Source organism: Apodemus sylvaticus, chromosome 15, assembly GCF_947179515.1.
Source record: "Apodemus sylvaticus chromosome 15, mApoSyl1.1, whole genome shotgun sequence".
In the NCBI taxonomy this organism is placed as follows: domain Eukaryota; kingdom Metazoa; phylum Chordata; class Mammalia; order Rodentia; family Muridae; genus Apodemus; species Apodemus sylvaticus.
In genome coordinates this window covers 78,642,898-78,662,738 of record NC_067486.1, presented here as the reverse complement: position 1 = coordinate 78,662,738, position 19,841 = coordinate 78,642,898, and the positions used below count along the sequence as shown (strand labels likewise).

Genomic DNA, 19,841 nt, shown 5'->3' with positions numbered 1-19,841 from the left:
GTCCTCACATAGGTTTGAATATGTATCAAGTTAATCTAAGCCAAACTTCATCTGCACATGAATACAACAATAATATGTAGCACTTATGAAACACCTGTATATACTAAATAACATCTAAGCACTAAAAGCCCCTAAGTAAGCACTACACATAGAAGGAAATTGGTACTAAAAACATGCTTTGCACAATATCTGGACATGGGGGGAGATTATTTAATAAAACTTCAGCCCCAAAAGGAAATGTTCATCCCAATTTCTACTTGGCCAATCAATATATTTGAGAAATAGATTTAATGTTATTTTGAAGCAAGAATATTGCACCAGGCACTAAATAAACTACAGGACTTTAATTACAACAGTTAAAAAGAAAACCAACACTTCTTTGTAAAAACAAGTTGCATCAGCAATTTTTCTTGCGTTTATTTAAACAGTTCTCAAAACATTTGAGTGAATTAGGCCTCCTTTGGTAAGCAAAGGACCTGAAAATCATATTTAAAAAATGAACAGGCAGTCTTCTCCATGACACAGGTGTGGTGATCCTTTCTCTCATTCCATACTTTGAAGCACCCAGTATTTTCATATAGTCTAAAAGCTAGAAGAACAAGAGTACATTTGTGGTGGAATGTATTGTCACTTGCTGATAATTAGTTGAAATACCATTATCTCCTTGTAACACAGCCTTAAGAAACAGCCTTTAAAGGCATGTATCTGTAGCTCTTATTCCCTGCTATATATAATACAGATTACATAAAGGCCGACAAATCCACATTAATGTAAGCATTAAGCATTTGCTGTATGGAAAGATTTTTGTTCTAATACTAGCAGTACAGAGTTACAGCATATTTTTTAACACTTAATTGCAGGTATATTGAATATGGCAAGTTTCATGGACTCCTGAAAGAAAATTATTTTTATTTAACTTTTTATTTTTTTACTGCTAACTTAAGAATGGTTCTGGTTAAGCACTGATATTTAGAAAGAAAAGTAAAAATCAAACTTGTTTATTGTTGCTTTTTGCCATCTGGTAGCATTTTACACACAGGCTTCGATCTTCAGAATACCCTGGATTCAGTAGAAAAACCTTTTAAATGAAGTTTTGTACAATAGAAACTTCTCAGCAGTCAAAATTTGGACTGTAAAAAAATACATGCAAAACATACTTTTCTGAAAACACTTAACTTTGAACAAAGCACCGAACTACACAAATGCAGAATGAAAACAGCATTTCAACTCCACCAAAAGTAGTCATCATAAAAGGTGTAAAAGTCACCTAACTTCACTAGGCACTGTTCACTTTTTAAACAGGAGACAATAGAAAATATTGTCCACAAACAATATCCCAGCTCTATGGCAGGTTTCAGAATCTTCAACTTCATGCTTTAATAGCGACCTAGAACGGAAAACAAACCATGTTATTAAGATGGGAGGTTTTTGTCTATAACCTGAAAAATCTCTCCCACGAGTTTTTCACTCAAGCATTAATACTAGATTAATTTATAATGCTTAAGAAACAATTCAATTTAGTAAGCTTATATTTAAACTATTCATGATCACAGATAAAACTGTGTACAGATATAATCAGCTGAGATAAACCTGCATGGTATGACTTGCAAATTATTTACAAAACAGTTAATACTTCAGCAAATCATACAAGTAAAACTCATCACGGTAACTTACGAGGTGAGTAGGACCGAGATCGAGAACGTGATCTGTATCCTCCACGACTGTAGTAAGGAGAAGGTGACCGTCTTCTGTAAATAAATTAAGATTGCATCTACATCTATATGATAGTGGGCATAATAATAACATAAAGCCAAACTTTTGCCAGTTCCCAAGCTAGAAGATTCTGATCATCAACCTTAAAATGTAATATATTAGGTACAAATACCAAATAAACATTATCATTAAAATAAAGTATGTTTACTTTTAAAAATGTTTCACAACAAAACAGAATTCATTCACACCATTTTCATGAACACCCAAAATAAAACCCACTAATGGATAAGCTTTAGTTTCCTAATTTCATTTTCTTGTTGTATAAATTAAAAAACAAGAAAACTTAAAGAGTACATGGATCTAGCAAGCAGAAAGTGAACCATAGCTTACAAAATGTACTATCTAAAATATGGTGCTATCAACTAATTATCTCTTGTAAGCTCAATTAATTTCTAATTTCTACAAATCCTTTTTCACCATCTACTGAACTTTAAAAAAATCAAATCCCATGGCCAGAGAGATAGGTGAAGAACAGTGAAGAGCAATGGCTGCCCTAGCAGTTTGATTCCCAGCACCTATAAGGCGGCTCACAAACCTTTTGTCCTCCAAAGATACACATCAAAGCATGAATGTAGAAATACAGGCAAAATACAGAAATAAATCAATCTTTAAAAAAACCCGCTGTGCCACTAATTGGATAGCTGCCTAAGTATCAGGCAAACATTTTTACAAGTATTCTACTGTATCCAGATTTTTAAAACCCCTTTGGCTCACCTGTAAATCTGATCCCTGTCTTGAGCTGCTCTCCATCCACCTCCTCCTCCACCACCTCCTCTGTAAAGATAGAAAAAGAATTGTCTATTTGAAACAATTGCCACAACAATGTATAAACCCAATTTCTTATAGTTAACATGTTAAAGAGCCCTTTCAGAAATAGGACAGTTGTTCTCTAAAGACCTTTAACTTTCTCAGTCCCAAGCACCACTAAACACAGGAATGATTATGGGGTGGGGAGATGCCATTTTGGTAGAAGGCTGGATTTTACATACCAAATAATTGCTAAATTTTGCTCTAAATCCTGGCTATTTCTTACAATCTAAAAATTTATGTTTTTTTTGTAATGCTTTCAGTGTGGACTGACCCATACAGCTTACCTGTACGATCTGCTGTAATAGTCCCGGTCATCATATCCCCGATCATATCCTCTGTCATAGTAGTCTCGGCGGCGTGAACTGCCACTGTAGAAGGCAACATGTATCTTTTAGCCCTCACTCTTGCTAAAAATTGGCCCTCATAGAAGAAGAGAACTCAATTCAACCTATTAATTACCGTGGATATGTCTACACTAATAGACCTCTTTAAGTATTTTAACTGAAAAATATTTCTATCAGTATTGATAATACCATGTTTTCTTTTCCTTTGTTACAACTTTGTTTTGAGACAGTTTTCACTTTGTGGCCCTGGCAGCTCTTGAATTCAGAGATCTCCCTGCCATTGTCTCCCAAGTGCTGGGACTAATGGTGTGCATCACCAGGACTCCATTAATATCCTACCTTAAAAAATTTGATTTGAAGCTGAGACTTAAGATGCTCTAACATCTGCAATTGAACGTCCCCCCATCACACTTTTTTTTTTTTTGGTTATTTGAGACAGGGTTTCTGTGTAACCCTGGCTGTCCTCGAACTCAGAAATCTGCCTGCCTCTGCCTCCCAAGTGCTGGGATTAAAGGCGTGGGCCACCACCGCCTGCCCCCCCACTCCACAATTTTTAAAAATATATTTAGAGGTTCTGAAGATGGATCAATCAGTAAACTGCTGCTTAAGTATTAGGTCTGAAGTAGGTCATTTGGCACCATATAATATATAGTGGTAGAAACAGTTTCAAAACTTAAGTTGGGACTCATGAACAGCCCAATACTGAGAAGCTTCTGGCACTGGACAGCAGACTAAGTGTACAAGTGTTCCACCATAAATATTGATCAATTCCCCACTCCAGGTTCAAACAGCAGGGAAACAGGAGAAAGATTCTAAAGCTACAGGCAAAAGAACTGCAGTTTGGAGTTAACAGTAACTCCAGTTTAGTTAGTTACCTGTATCAATTATCAGATGTGGGGATGAGGGGATGGTCCTACCAAGGCCCTACCACTACTAAGGAACCAGCTCTATACAGCTGCTGATGTAGAAGAGCCAGTTTTTAGGAAGGTGTAAAACATGGTAGTCGAGCATGATCCAGTAGGTGGCCACACATTCATGAAGTATATGGATGTATGTATTAGTTATACTTTCCCTTTTAAAAAGAGAAAGAAAAAAAGAGAACATGAGAATGGGAGGCAGGAACATCCCTGGAGAGGGAGGGCTGTACATCTATCTAGGGGAAGAATGACATGAACAGCAAGGCTGAAAAATGAGGTCATCTCCAGGGTCCACATAAAGGAATAGTCTCCACAAAGTTGCCCACTGAAACTTTCATACACGTGGTTGTACATATAAATATTTAAGAATTTCTTCTATATGATGTCATGAGACTGGGGGTTGGGTGGGTGGAGCATGATAGAGGAAAATACCCAACTTGGGCTTCAAGTAACCCACCCAGCCCCACAGAGAAATTAAACTTACTAAGTAGGTCTTCCCATATAAATTCCTGGTGTTGGGGTATGGGGCCTTTTCGTTATAGAGAAATCAACCCTAATTCGTCGCCCATCAAGCTCCATTCCATTGGCACGTTCTTTAGCCTTCAAAAGACAAAAATGATTGTTAAATATATCCTGAACAGTATATCTAATTATAGCTATTTTGGGCCAGGAAAAAAAAAAACCTCCCCACAACTTATAAACGGGTTGTTCTCTGTACTACAAATTTACCACAAAAATAAAAAAGTATGCAGACCACCGTATCAGCCTACATGACCTACAAAATACTTTACCTACCTACAAATTTAGATGGACTTTAGCTAACCCCTTAGTCTCATCCTAAATGAGATCAAGGATTACACACACACATACAGCACACTAGTATTATGAAACCCAAATTCCAATGTTCATAAATTAGCACTTGCTTACCAGAGCCCAAATGTTCCCCTTTACACACAGTTGTTTGGACTTAGAAGAAAACTTGTACCTGACATTTTATGATTCAAAATGCCTGTTGTGGAAGCCAAAAGCCTTTATGAAAAGGCTTGATTTATCTTTTTTGAGTTTATAAAAGGCTGTTTATAAGTTGTAGCGCTATACAAAAACAAATACAGGTCTACAATACAAAATGCTGATACTGTCAAAGACTGTCAATTCTATTACCTGTATCTTACATCTTTTGGCATATTAGAAGGCTTTTTTTTAAACTTTATTTAAAACTTCAATGCCATTTTATTATTCACATCTATTTTTTAAAAATATATATATTTTTGAGAACACCCAATTTCATGAAGAACTATTGCATTAAAATTCTATCAAAAGCTTAATTCCTGGTCTCAACAATAATCAATGGACCTGCAGTAGCAGGTTTTCTCTCTTTTTACACTAGCATGAGCATGGACTAGACAGAGATGGCTCTGCAGTTTGGTGATAGCTGCTTTTCCAGAAGACCTGGATTCAATCCCCACAAGGAGGTACACAGCAGTCTTTCTGTAGCTCCAGTTCCAGGAGCCTGATACCCTGAAGGCCTCCACAGGCACTGCCCACACAACACAAAAGACACTCTTGTAGGCAAAACACCCATACATACAATTTAGGGTCTTTAAAAAAAAAAAAAAAGTAAAGTTGCACATTCCTAAACAGATAATCACATTCTCACTTTCTACCAAGTCAAACCAGAAATCCAAAATAATAAAGTCACTTATTTGCCACAATGTATTAAAAAAAAAAAAAAAAGCCCAGTGTATTCACCAAACTTGTCAAAAAATTTTACCAAACTTCATGGTTTATAACAATACAGCATTACAGAAACAGCAAGTCATATGTTTGGAATTTACTTCAAAATAATGTAAGAAGTAGTATACACCAGGTTAAAGCCAGCACCTTAATGAAGCTTAGCTCTAAAGACTAATTAATTGCCCGAAGTCACTTTACTTCATGGGCATGTAATTTTACACAAGGTTAAGAATAACTTCAGAATATCATTGAATTTAACACGTTCTAAATAGAAATTGTTTCTTTTGACTCAAATCTATAGATATCTTAAAACAGAAATTACCTTGTCATTTTTTAACTAAAGTGTTAAGAATTTACTTACTTCCTTGGCATCATCTACATTTTCAAAATATACAAATGCAAATCCTCTTGAACGTCTAGACTGCTGGTCATATACAATAGACACGTCAGCAATGGGGCCATATTTAGAGAACACTTCTCTTAGATCTCTTTCTGTGGTGTATAAGCTCAACCCAAACACTCCAAGACAACAGTTGGGGTCAGGATTTGCCTAGAAAACAGAAAAGAGATTTTAATTCCTTGAAAATCTAACTAGTATAGAAAAATAAATTATTAGATCAAGCATCATTGTATCTTCCAAAACATTGTGGCACATAGTACAATAACCACAAAGGTAGAAAAATCCCACAAGAGAACTAAATTCAACATTAAAACAGGGAGAGGATTATTAAGAGATTAGTAAAAAGAAATATAACAATCGAATTTTGGGGTTTGAAGCTCAGCTTAGGTGACATTTATCTAGGAATTTATTCTAAGGGAAAAAAAAATCACAATAAGCCGACATAAATCAGAGCAGCATAATCCTTATCAAGAAAATAAAAGTGTGGACCGTTTATTTAGTCAGGGACCACACAACTCAGACTGATCAAAAACTCACAGCAACCTTTATAGTAAGCCACCATACAACTCAATTCCCACCAACAAAATCATAGCTCAATGAGTAAAAGCCTTTGCTTTTTTACCCTTCTAGCCTGACAAACCAAACCATTCAAGTAGGCTCTGACTTCTATGCATGTAGCATATACCCAAATCAAAAAGCTGATTTAAAAAAAAAAAAAAAAAAAAGCCGGGCAGTGGTGGCGCACACCTGTAATCCCAGCACTCTGGGAGGCAAGCGGATTTCAGAGTTTGAGGCCAGCCTGGTCTACAGAGTGAGTTCTAGGACAGCCAGGGCTATACAGAGACACCCTGTCTTGAAAAAGCCAAATCCAAAAAACAAAACGAGAGAGAGAGAGAGAGAGAGAGAGAGAGAGAGAGAGAGAGAGAGAGAGAGAGAGAGAGAGAGAGAGAGAGAGAGAGAGAGAGAGCACGCGCGCTGTGTATAGTCATACATACTTTTATTCCATCAATGAGCAAGAAGCAGCAAGTGGATCTTTTTAGTTAGAGGCCAACCTGGAGAACCCCGTGAGTTTCAGGACAACAAGAGTGACACACCACAGTGAAACATTGTGTTAAAATGGGAACCAGCTGGGTGGTGGCACACACTTATATCCCAGCACACAGGAGACATAGGCATGCTGATCTACATAGAACAGGAGCTATACAGTATATGTAACAACTGCTTAAATAAAGACTTTTTGTGGTGAAGGCCTTTAATCCCAGCACTTGGGAGGCACAGGCAGGTAGGCGGATTTCTGAGTTCGAGGCCAGCCTGGTCTACAGAGTAAGTTCCAGGACAGCCAGGGCCACACAGAGAAACCCTGTCTGGGAAAAACAAAAAACAAAAACAATAACAAAAACAATTTTTTTTTGTTTGGTTTTTTGGATTTGGTTTTTGGCTGGCCTCGAACTCAGAGATCCGCCTGCCTCTGCCTCCCAGAGTGCTGGGATTACAGGCGTGTGCCACTACCGCCCGGCTCAAAAACAATTTTTATTTGACTACTTTAAGTAGTGTGGAGCAAGAAGGATGAAGCAAACATTGGGATTCATAAATTATTCATATGCTATTCCCTCTGAATGTCTAGCAGAGGAAAATTATATCGTATATTGTGATCATAGATGAAACTCATTAGAAAATGTAACAAATTAAACAGCTTGTTTCAGTAAAATTAACCCCCCACATTACAAGCATTCCAGCAAAAGGTATGCCAAAAGGTTCCAGTCATTTTACATGGGAAATGGCACAAGAGAGGACAATCTGACTAGGGAAAGTCAGATAAAAAATAAACTCAGGTGTTAAAACACTACTGTCAAAACAAAGAAAGATCAGCTAGTACAAATTTCCAAAATAGTCTTCAGACTGGGGGCTGCACCTCAGTGGTAGAATACTGATTTGCCTAGTCTGCATACAGTCCAGTGCTTACCCGGTTCCCAACATGACGCCTTCGAGTAGACATGGGAGAATGGCTGTGGCTGTGGCGCCTGCGATAATCTCGGCTGTAAGACCTGCTCCGGGATCGTCTATGCGAGCGAGATCGTGACCGTGACCTTGTGTAATGCCTTCTAGAACTTCTTCTGGATCTAGACCTGCAAGACCAAAGTCTTTGGAGTTATGACTAAATAACAGATATGTTAAAAATACTTAATTAAAATTCTTTTGAAAATTGGATCACATGGCACACTCCTAGCTCAGTCCATGCATACCTTTATCTCTCATAATGCTATCTTTTATTCTGTATTTACTATTATGCCCACTAAAAATTTAGACCATCACAAGTGGTTTATTTTTAATAATATTCACGGCTTTTGACTAGCGTGTCTACCTCTGTTCTAAACCACAACACATTTAGAAGAGTGCTGGTGCTGCAAGCACAAGTTTAAAAGGTTGTCAGCAAAAATAGGAGAAAGATCCAAACTGACTCCTGAAGCCCAGATTGTCTGTCTTCTAGCCCCCATAGCCAACATATAACAGACTTTCACTAGTTAACAACTACACCATATGAGCAGAATTAATGAAGAGATGATTTCAAAATGGCCTTTCTTACCTAGATTCAGATCTGGACCTTGACTTTGATCTAGAACGCCTTGAATCTTCCTTGGAGCGAGACCTTGCAGGTGTATGCCGTGCAGATTTCCCCGATCCATGAGCACTTCCACTCCGGGAAGCAGAACGGGATTCCTACACGCAGATGTCAAAAGTTTTAATTTGTATGCTGTTTTGGAAACTTTAAAAAACAAATAAGCTTCTGTGAGATACATGGCCAAGGAGAGCAATTCTCTTCCAAAGACAAGAAAACATGTGAGTGCAGGAATTGAGTATACCTGGTATAATGGTTTCATTGCTTCAACTGACATGAATCAATTGGTACGTCCACCTTTCTGGAGCAGAGATAAGGATCTAACTCTACTCCCTTAAAAGATGTCCATGTCAGACTGTTAAAAGAACTGCCCAAGGATTATATTGAAAACCATACTACATAGACTGAGAACAAGGAAACTTTAGTTAACTATGAAATTTATTCTGCTCCAGCAGCAATGAAATCAAACTCCCTACACAAATTATAAAACTTCAAATTAAAGTCTGTTGAATGAGGGAGAAAGCAGTAAGGATAATCCTGAGTTTCAAGCTCTGAAGGTATTATAAATCTAGCTAGGTTCTTGTTTGTTTGTGGGGACCTACCAAAACTCAAGAGCAACCAAAAGGAACTAAGAACAGAGAAAGGCAGCAAACAGTATAAGAGCAGAGAAGGTAGCAAAGATCTAGTTTTATTGACTAAACTGACAAGAGCCAAGACAGAATACAACAGGTAACTGAGAAAAAGTAGAAATGATATGTCAAAGGTACATTCAAACAAGGATAAAATCAGAAGCTCATTGTTTAGGAGCCCAGAAGAAAAATTCTGAAGATGCCTAGGTAAATGTCATGTACTTGTTTTTCTGTCAAAACTCCAATTAACTGCCAATTAACCAACATAAATAAAATCTCCAAAAAAGAGCATAGAAATGGCTAAACCGGATAACCATTTCATAACGCAAAGGCTTATGTCAATTAGTAGAATAGGGCAGCCATTCTCAAAAAGAATAGATACAGAATTAATTTACATACAGAATAAGGGACATCCCTCCCCTTTGTGTTCAGGACAAATGTATTTTGTATATAACATACAAGAGAAGGACCTCATGTAAAACAGATATAGATAGCTAGAGGAATGAGTTCAGTTTTCAAGGCCCCAAATCACCTACAAAATACCTGAATGACACTAAAACATGGTGTGATATGACATGTCATAGATAGCATCACCTCTCTCAGACCTTCCTTAATCCCCAAGGAGGAGAAGCTGTGTGAGAACAGCTGCCTTTAACACAAAGATATTGTTTAACCTTTATTGCTGCTGGCGGGAGACTACTCCAATTGCCCAGCCCCAGGATTTCTGTATCAAATGCTCAAACATTCAGCAATTTACCTCACTTAGATTAAAAAGACTCAGAGTAGCATTCTCCATCTTTACTACAGGGAGAAAGCTAGTAAAGATGCCTTTATTTTTTAATCCTATAAGAATGCTTCTCAGAACAATTAGACACTTTAAGGGAAAGCAAGTGAAGCATTTTCCCAGGAAGAACATAACATACTGCCATGTAGCATATAACAAAAGGTAAATCTAGCTAACAGAAAGTTGTCTAGGGATAAAAAGGTATAACATGAAAATTCACTCCTTAAGATTTGCTGCTGTCGGTTAGCTCAAAGAAAAACAAGTTCTAGTATGAAAAATTAGCCATGGTAAGGTTTCTCCTTAAAGTTCTCTTACGCTAGAGGGGTCTAAACAGGTGGTTTAGAAAGCTCCCAAGGCTCCACTCAGCCTCCCTATCTAATAGGCTGTCACAGATACTTTTTGAGCAACTATTTCTTATATCAGAAATGAAGCACCAGAATACAAAAGATTCCACTCGTCTGTATACTGCCACCCTGTTGGACTAACAGCGGTGGGGTGGGGGTGGAGACAACAACAAAAAGCTTCTATAAATGTTGCCAGAGTTTAAAGATGTTAAATCCTTCCAATTATTTTGATTACCTTTAACTGGTAAAGAAAAATATAAAGACTTTTGTGTGAAGAAATGAGACTTAGATTAGGTAAATCCAAAGCTTTATGCTAATCTTAAACCTTAATGCACAAGGCAACTCTATAAAAACCAGCTAGGAAAACCCTTTATACATAACACTTCAATTCAAATTCAACTGTATGAGAAAGCTATTAAAAAACAAAAAACAAAAAAAAAAAAACCATAAAGAATTCCTCTCTGGAGAGTCAATGTTGAAAGGAAAAGAGATCATGAAGTTAAAAGCATAAATAAAACAATGCCAGAAATTCCCAGAAAAAAAATACAAAACTGTTCTCAAATCTTAGTCATCATTTTAACTAATACATACCTATAAGGAACAGGTCGTTTAGAAACAAAACCTCAAGCTGTCTGTAGCTCCTATAATGAATAGCAGCTCAGAATACAAAGCCCTATATACAGCTTTTAGGTTGTTAGGCACCCTAGTACTGTGCTAATTAAGGCCTCACAAACTAATTAGAAGTTAAATATTTTTCTATGATTTTTTTCTTAAAAGTAATCTTCCCCATTCCAAACACCACTGCAGCCCTCATTTTGACTCGGTTTTCCCTGTGAACAGGACCCAAAAGCATCACCCTCAATGGTCTGAAGGAGACACAAGATCCAAAGAGGAAATAAAAAAATTTAAAAAAGAAAAAAAAAAAAGATGGGAAATGTATACTAACAGCAACATTATTTTCACTTTAAGTGCATCCAACTTGGGCTATAGAATAAAATTCCAACTTCACATAAGCTTGAGGAATAACAAAAAAATTAATGGTTATTAGTTTTACAAAGCAACTAACTGTCTCCTATAAGAGAATATTATTATGTTCTCTTTGCAAGATACAGAAATCAGAAATAATATAAAAAGCACTGACAACAGTCTATAAAGTGAACCAACACAACATGCATCCTTCATATATAGATCAGTCAAAACAGGAATTTTGTGTTTATTTTTCTCAGTTGGAGTAGCACACTAGAAAACAATGTTTATGATCATTATAATAAACTAAGGATAAGAGAAAAGGCACAAAGTACCAGCTACTATCGCACTTTGAATTAGCTCTCATTTCACTTTTAAGTGAAATGAGACCCATTTCTTTTAAGGAAAGCTACTACATACTTCAGCAAAAACCCTAATTCAGTTGGAACAGGTGTTAAACTGAAACAATATAAAAGAATCATCCTTATTTGGTACATGCAGATCAACATTTGGACTTAAGTGGATGTAGCTTTCCATAAATATGTGAAAACCTAATGCTTTCATCACAATACAAACAATGGTGTTGGAAGCTTTGCTTAGATTTTGGGGGTTTAGTCCCATTATCAGCCTGGTACAATCTTCAATTTTTCCAGTAGAAAATTCTACTATACACTGTTCAGTATCAAAGCAGAGAATATCAGTGCATTTTGAGAGTCCAAAGGGCATTAAAGTAAGAGACCACAGTTCCAACTCATACTTACTCATGCCCCAGAACCAGCAGAGTGTAATAGATGAAAGCCCTAAGGCAAAATGGGAGGCCATTTACCCAGGAGGAATAGCACACTGCTGCAGCCTGCTATTTGACTACAAATAGTTATTTTTAAAGAATTGCATTTCCATCATTTGACTAAGCAGTTAAAATTAGAATTATTACCTAATTTAAGCGATTCCCTTGGAAGTCACTTCTTTACCCTGTATATACTTTCTTCTATTAAACAAATAATGCATGCATGTTTAGCAAAATATACAGGGACACATAAACAGACTAGTAATTACTTAGCGTAGTGCTTTCTGATTCCAGATTACTTCTTATCTTAACTTCATTTTTATTTCTTTTCTTCATTCTTCCGTTTCAAATTCTGACTTCTTTCATCTTCCCCACTTCACACAAATTGCTCAATATTCTACAAGTGGGACTTCTGGTCTGATAATTAGCATGCATTCTTTCTTTTATTTTTTCAAATTTCAGCTTCACTTATTCCTGAGCTTGAAATACTCATTTATAAAACTTGTCAAATGACGACTTCCGCATTTTCCTTCTTCAACATTAACCTTAATAGAAAAAGAACAGGATGAAGAATATTTTAAAACTCCAGGATAAAATCCAGTGCCAAAACTGAAACTAGAAAAAAAAATATCCCTTTTTGTAGTTTTGGATTTAAAAAAATACTAGAAATGCAGCTCAAAAAACTGAAACTACAATAGTTTCCTGTTGGTATATGGTAATCATTTTTCTATTCCAAATAAATTTATCATGCTTAACATGAATGTGAAGTGCGGCCACTGAACATTTACTGTTCATTTAACATTTTTACAAACTGTAATCACATCTCACACTTCTTATTGTATTAAAGAGAAAATGCTAAGTGTCAAAAGCACATCTCTAGTCAAAAAATGACACATTCCAGTACAAAAGTGCAAGAAAGAAAAGCAAGGACAACTCATTTGCACAATAATGACAAAGGCTGGGGTTGAAGAGGTTTACAATATTGTGACTTGTCTAGATAAGAAAATATTTAATGCCACATTACTGTGTATTTAAAAACAGCATTGTTAGACAATGTCAGCAAACCTAATTATTTAGATCTTGTTCAACCCACCCTTGGAAAATCTGCATTAGCGAAACTATTCTATGAGTAGTTTAATTACTAAATTTAGAACTAAAATCCTGATACTGAATAAAGTTAATCAACTATTACATGCCAACAGCTATAAAGAAAATCAGAACAAATTGATTCCAACAGTGGTTATATCCAAAGATTCTGTAAGTCTTCCCCTCTATTAACAAAATATTAAGTCTTCTGGATGTTCAAAGGAGAGATCCTAGTTGAAAGGTTGGTTATGAGAAAATTAATCTTCTCAGATTATTAAAAAGGCCCACTTTAGCATATTAGTGAATTTTAATACAAACTGAACACTGTTGGAACACTAAGCAAAATACTGTCCATGTAAAACAGTCTAATTTCCCTTGTTACCCTGCTAAACATTTCTGCATGCTATTTCCTCCTATATTTTCTTCTGGTAAAAATGAAAAACAAATCTTTCTCTTTAAAAAAAAAAAGCCTTTATTTTTGGTACAGGCAACCATGGCTAGAGTAGCATCTTTTCTAACTAAGAAAAAAAAAAAAAACCCTAATTTCCTGCCTAATTTTATAGTCAATTATCATTTAATCTGGAAACATTTTAATGGCTTTTATTTAAGGGAGTCACAATAATTCATTTCCTTGTAATATCCATCACTAAAATGCAATGGGAAGTATTTACTGGAAGCACAAATGTAATCATGGAATCAGAATGCCCAAGCACGTTTCTTTAGTGCCTGGCCTCCCTAAAGGTTATTTATATACATATACAGGGCTTAGTTTCAGAAAACAGTAAAGATCTAGGTGCCATGACTTTTCAACATTCAGGCCACTTTGGTATTGCTTCATTACTACTTTTCAAGTCTTCACTTATACTCAAAGAACAAAATAACTGCTAAACAATATTTGCATTTAGGATTATTAGAACTCAGCTAAACTGAAGCAGCCACTTCATAAAACTACAAGATCAACTATTGGGTTAACATACATTTTGTCGAAAAAGGATCCCTCTTAGATAAACACTTTACTGGGGGAGTAGTTTAATAACAAAATGAGATGAACAAAGAAAAGCTCCACCTTGCTACAGAAAGAAAAGATCAACACAGAAATGAATAAAGGGCTTTTTATGGAGCCAGTCTCATGTAGCCCAGAATGGCCTCAAAGTCACTATATAGCTTTAGACGATGTAATCCTCTCTGCTTCTACCTCACAAATGCGGTATTACCAGCACCTATCTTCTACTTTTACTTTTCTGCAAGTATACAAGGATGGAGGAGAAAAATCCTCAAATGCTTAAGCAGTTTCTTAAAAAAAAAAAAAAAAAAAAAAAGTTGGAGACGAGGATCTGACACTAGCTTTCAAGTCTATGTCTTTATAAACTTGCACAAGAAAAAAAAAAAAAAGCCAAACTTTAAACTTATGTTGGCAACAACTCTATCCCTCACAACCACTTTTTTTTGGTTAGAAAGTTTTTCCACTCTCTAAGCACAAAATTTTGAATGCGGAAGAGGGCCCCAACCAAACTGCCACATGAAAATCTATGCCAGTAAGTAACCTGAAAATAACCTCCAAAGCAATGATTTGGGGACTATATTTGCTAGTCAATTTTGACCTTAAACTTAAAAAACAATGATAACACTTAGTTCTATATGGCCCACATCCTACAACAATAACCTATAACCACACCTTCTTAGAAAACAATAGCTATGTATAAATACTAATTAACAATAAAATGCTGGACACATACACCATACCTCTAATCAATGACTTGGCCAAATTACAAAGTTAAGGTTAAAAGTACTCATTTCTAGCATTTAGGTTTCTGGTCTTACTGAAAAGGGGGGAAAAAAAACACTGTACAAACAAAACAAATTCCTCTTCAAGCTTTCAACAAAACCAGTAGTAGTACTTACCTTGTAAAATCATTTGTAACTTTGCTTTGAATACCACTTTCTATTTTGACAATAGCCACAATATTAATAAGCATTTTTATTTAAGCCAAAGAAAACAATTCCAGTTTCAAGAGACATATACCTATCTAGTCAGCAATGAAAAAAGTATTCTAACAATTTTCTTAGACCTGCCATTAATTGAACCCTTTGCTAATGAAAACTATGTATAAAGGCCACAATTACTTTAGAAATAAATGTTTTAGCTTTAAAAAATGAGAATTTAGAGTTAAGGAATAAAACAAGGAATATACAAAGGCATAAGAGGATAGAAATGAACTGCAGAATTTGAAAGGCAATTTGATAGGGTGGTATCCAGAAGCTACTCCGTGATTCAAATGGCTTATGTTCCAAACACACTCTCTAAGTAAACAGCTACTATCCTACCAGAATACTTGCTAATTCCAAACTTTTCTTTAACCTCTTGGCTACTATAGTCAAAAAATAGCCTAACAAAAACTTTAAATTGTCTAGCTTGTACAATCCTTAGTTTCTGGGTTCTCAGGACAAAGACTCAAATGCACTATCTCAAAGAAGTTAGAAATTTATACAAAGTGGACGATCAAAATGAAGAAAGTCTCACACCTGTACTGGAACTAGTACTGGGTTTTCAAATATTAACACCAACATTACTTTACATTTCTAGGAGTGGCAGTGTTTTTTCAAAGAAATGGTGCTTTACAAAATGAATAAGTTTTGAAAAGTACTAGAAGAGATTTTAATCATACCAACTTTAAAATAAGTAAAAAAACAAAACAAAACCAACTCAAATACTACAGATAGCAAAGAATGAAAACAAACAGCAGCAGAGCTAAATGCATCCATCCAATAAATTTTGTGACCAAACTAAACACCATTTCACATGCTCAATTATAATCTGCACAGGAAACTTTGAAAGCCTAAAGGGTTTGAGGGAATCCAGAAGTGTGGGAGTGTCCACAGGAAGAGAAGCAGTCACTACTAAGATTCCAGGGAGCTTAACAATTTATACCATGTACATTAACTCCAACAGTTTTAAGGGTCTAGAAGTCAATGAAACTCACTTTCAGGTTCCAGAGATGGGTGGTTATACCAGGCATATCCAAGACAATTACTTTGAACATGATGTTTACACTTATAAAAGGGAAGGTGAATCAATCAGATCAGGTCATGTTACTTTGCATTAAGGGCTGAGTGGTAAAATACAATAGGAGCTTGAGCTACTTTGTATTATATTTGCTACCTGGCAGGCAAGCATTCTGAGTTACACAACCAGTCCTTTGCTACCCCTTATTCCTTTGGAGGAAAATGTTTAGTCTTGCTAAATAATTTACCCAGATTATCTTGAACTCTGGATCCTATCCAGGTTAAGTAGCTAGAATTTACAAACCTGCAACACTCGGCCCAGCTTACCCTTAAGTATTTTTAAACCCCGACTTTTGGCAAGCCTTCTTGAAAAAGTTCAGCTAAATGTTTCAGTTTTCCACTCACCCCAAGATTCCAATTGAAAAGAAGAAAAAAAAAAGTAAAGGTTGGAGAACTGGCTCAGAGCTTAAGAGCACCCAGAGCACCTACTGCTCTTAAGGGAGAGCCCAGTCTTGTGCCCCAGCACCCCCATCAGGTAGCTCAAAATTTTACACATGGTCTAAAAAGGGGATGGTATCTTAGCCCCAGAGGTGATGATACATGTCTTTAACCCAGAAGTCAGAGGCAGGAGGATCTCATGAGTTTGAAGCCAGCCAACCTGGTATACATAATTTGAGTTCCAGACGGGCAGAAAAAAAAAAAAAAAACCAAAACTTAAAAAATCACTTAAATTTCAAGTTTAGAAATAAATCAGAAAGTCGATTTTTAATACTTTTCTTTTCAATTAAGTAGGTCAGCAGGATGTGGTGATAACCTTAAACCACAGCATCAGGGAGGCAGAGGCAGGCATTTTAGCCTGGTCTACAGAGCCAAGTTCCAAGACAGTTAGGGACATTGAATAACCTACTTCAAATATTGAAAAATCACCAGAAGGTACATCTTACTAGTAGAAATGAAAAACAGCCTCAAATTAACAGGAGTAACAATTTCTCAGCTCTTTCAAAATGGTACCCACTTTCATTCAATTGCTTTTTTCCTCGAGTAAGGTGACTGGCAGCTAATACTAAGAAAAATTTACACGGGCCTGATGTAAACAAAACAAAAACTATTTACTTTTTTATTTTTTGGATTTGGTTTTTTTGAGACAGGGTTACAGGGTTTCTCTGTATAGCTCTGGCTGTCCTGGAACTCACTCTGTAGACCAGGCTGGTCTCGAACTCAGAAATCCGCCTACCTCTGCCTCCCAGAGTGCTGGGATTACAGGCGTGTGCCACCACTGCCGGGCTTATTTACTTTTAATTCTAAACAGATTAATTTCAACTTCTGGAGGCACAGTCAACATTTTAAGATCCGCGTGGAATACAAGAGTTCAAACAAAACGAATGTAAAAGTTTAGGATATAGTTTAGTGGTAGAGGCTTGCCCATCACTGAGTCCAGGTTCCATCTCCATTATCAGGAAAACATTCTGTCCCACTCCCCCCATTGGTTTCTTTCCTTAGGAAAGGCTAAAATGACAAGGCAGGCACTAGTTGACACTGAATTTTAAGTTATTTTAGGGTAAGGGCCTCATCTGGGTATGTAAAGATCATATCCGTTCAAATTACTCTTTTTGGGTCCAAGTTCACCATGGAAGAGTCCCAGAATATTCTCTAACAAACCGTCAAAGGCTTTTTAGAGTTTACTAGCAAAAAAAAAAAAAAAAAAAAAAAAAAAAAAATCTGACCAAAAAGTAAACTATGAACTTAGTGGTTAAGAGTTCCTGTAAGCCGGGCGGTGGTGGCGCACGCCTTTAATCCCAGCACTTGGAAAGCAGAGGCAGGCGATTTCTGAGTTCGAGGCCAGCCTGGTCTACAGAGTGGGTTCCAGGACAGCCAGGGCTACAGAGAGCACTGTATCGAGAGGAAAAAAAAAAAAAAGTTCCTGTGAACTGTTTGTGAAAATAAAAACGTCAGTACCTAGCAGCAAAGCAATCATTCTTATGATGCTACTAAGCAGTTTTCAAACTGCAATTACTTGTTCACCGAGCCCTGTCCTTTACTTCCACGTCTTCACGTGACAGGTTTTTAATCTAATAGTCTACAGCCACGCCACATGCGCTTTGTTAAGCGTAGGCACTGGGTCTAATCCAGGCCCATCATATACAATCTAATCAACCTCTACCGATTTTCACCCTCTGGGGAGGCGGAAGCTTAAGAAAGAAAAAAAAAAACTCGTCGATCTCAGAATTTAATAGCGCCATAAATGGTCGCCACTGGCTTCTGCTTGACAACCCCCCCGGAAGTGGAGAGAATCCATACAACGCCTAATGACCTTGCGTTCTATTCCAGTAAAGAGCTCAACAGTGAGGAAAACGCTGCAGCACAAAGCCCTTCAGCTAACGGGCCCCCATTTCCTCAGCTGTCTCAGCTCCAAGAGCGCCCTGGCGCTGTCCCTTCCCGGGACCAGGCTACCCTCCATCAAGCGAAAGCGCCAGTCCCCTTGGGCTCCCGGCCCCACTCCGCTTCAGCCTGGAGCCCCGGAGAGAGGCAGCAAAGCCCGGCTGCAGGGAGCGGCGGCGGCTCCGCCATTTTGTGCCTCTGGCAGCGCGCCCGGCCCGCGAGCCCAAGATGGCTGCGGCGCGGCTTCGCAGGAGAGCAACGGCGAAATAAGATACCGTTCCCATCCCCCAACGCTGAGGGACGCCGCGGCCATATTTAATCTCCCCCCCCCCCGCCCGGTAACGGGGAAAAGAAAAAAAAACGGTCGTGGCGGGTGCGAGGCAAGCATCCCACCGGCGGCCTCCCTCAGAGCAGAGGCGCTGTCCACCAGGCCCTTCGGCGCCCCGGCTCCCTCCTGACGTCAGGCTGCCGACACCCGGCCGCTCTGGCCGAGAGGCCTAGAAGAAGAAGCAGGGTGGGACCGCGGCGCCCGCGCACCCCCGCGCTTACCCGCTCGCCGTAGTTCTGCTCGCCGCTGTCGCTCATGACTCCGGGTTGCTGTCACCGCTACTGGCCTTTACTGAAGCTGTCAAGCTCCCGCCTTCCTTACAGAGGCTCCGCCGCAGCCTAGCGCGACGCCACACTTTGAGAGTAGCTCAAAGCCGACACGCTCCGCACCACCTCCTCACCGGTCTAACGCCACCGGATGTGACGCCACGCTCTTTAACCTGGTCCCACCCACTCCCCCGAAGGCGCGCTTTCCTGGCTCCGCCCACCTAGCTGAGCCTTCGAACCGCTTTCTCCCGCAGAGGCGCTTCCAAAGCCGGACGTGACGTCCACTTTACCGCCCTGCGCTGACCCTCCCCTAGTACCCAGCCACAGCGTGGCGGGAAAGTGTGTGCCTGCCTTTGGGCGTCTGTAGTGGGCTCCCTTGGACACCGAGATGTCGTTAGCCTTGCGACAGTCGTTTCTGGAACCTTCTAGGGAACTGTCCTGGGTGGAAGAATGGAAGAGATGGTTGCACATTCCTCGATGCCTTTGTTCTGCCTTACTAGTTTCCTCTCCTTTTGTTCTTTCTCTTTATCTGGGAGAGAACACAGCCACCACACACCGGATTCTCACCTCCCGTTTATTTAGACTTAATTCTAGACCTTCCCTTCCTAAATAAAGCCGTCATCAAAACGTTTGCAATTTAAACCAGGCATAGTGGTACAAGACTTTAATCCCAG

General features: G+C 38.2%; 1 protein-coding gene across 2 annotated transcripts; it reads right to left on the bottom strand.

The window, feature by feature from the left end:
• Positions 1-392: 392 nt before the first annotated feature.
• Tra2b (transformer 2 beta homolog) lies at positions 393-19,331 on the bottom strand. Of its 2 annotated transcripts, none has more exons than XM_052158070.1 (9): positions 19,123-19,331; positions 8,563-8,696; positions 7,942-8,104; positions 5,940-6,128; positions 4,329-4,444; positions 2,868-2,951; positions 2,488-2,547; positions 1,675-1,745; positions 393-1,387 (listed from the first exon to the last, which is right to left on the bottom strand). In XM_052158070.1, exons 1-9 carry the CDS (start codon positions 19,156-19,158, stop codon positions 1,377-1,379), a joined length of 864 nt encoding a protein of 287 aa, XP_052014030.1. In that variant the 5' UTR covers positions 19,159-19,331; the 3' UTR covers positions 393-1,376. The 2 variants fall into 2 exon arrangements, with proteins under 2 accessions (XP_052014030.1, XP_052014029.1); XM_052158069.1 differs by having other exon boundaries at positions 1,675-1,748; positions 19,123-19,330.
• Between the last annotated feature and the right edge of the window lie 510 nt (positions 19,332-19,841).

Excerpts from the sequence above, each read along its gene's own strand:
- Tra2b (XM_052158069.1), bottom strand. The coding sequence starts at position 19,158 with ATGAGCGACAGCGGCGAGCAGAACTACGGCGAGCGG. Across the intron at positions 6,129-7,941 it reads GGCGTCATGTTGGGAACCGG|GCAAATCCTGACCCCAACTG; the intron begins GTAAGCACTGGA and ends TCTGTTTTCTAG. Across the intron at positions 1,749-2,487 it reads GACAGGGATCAGATTTACAG|AAGACGGTCACCTTCTCCTT; the intron begins GTGAGCCAAAGG and ends ATTTATTTACAG.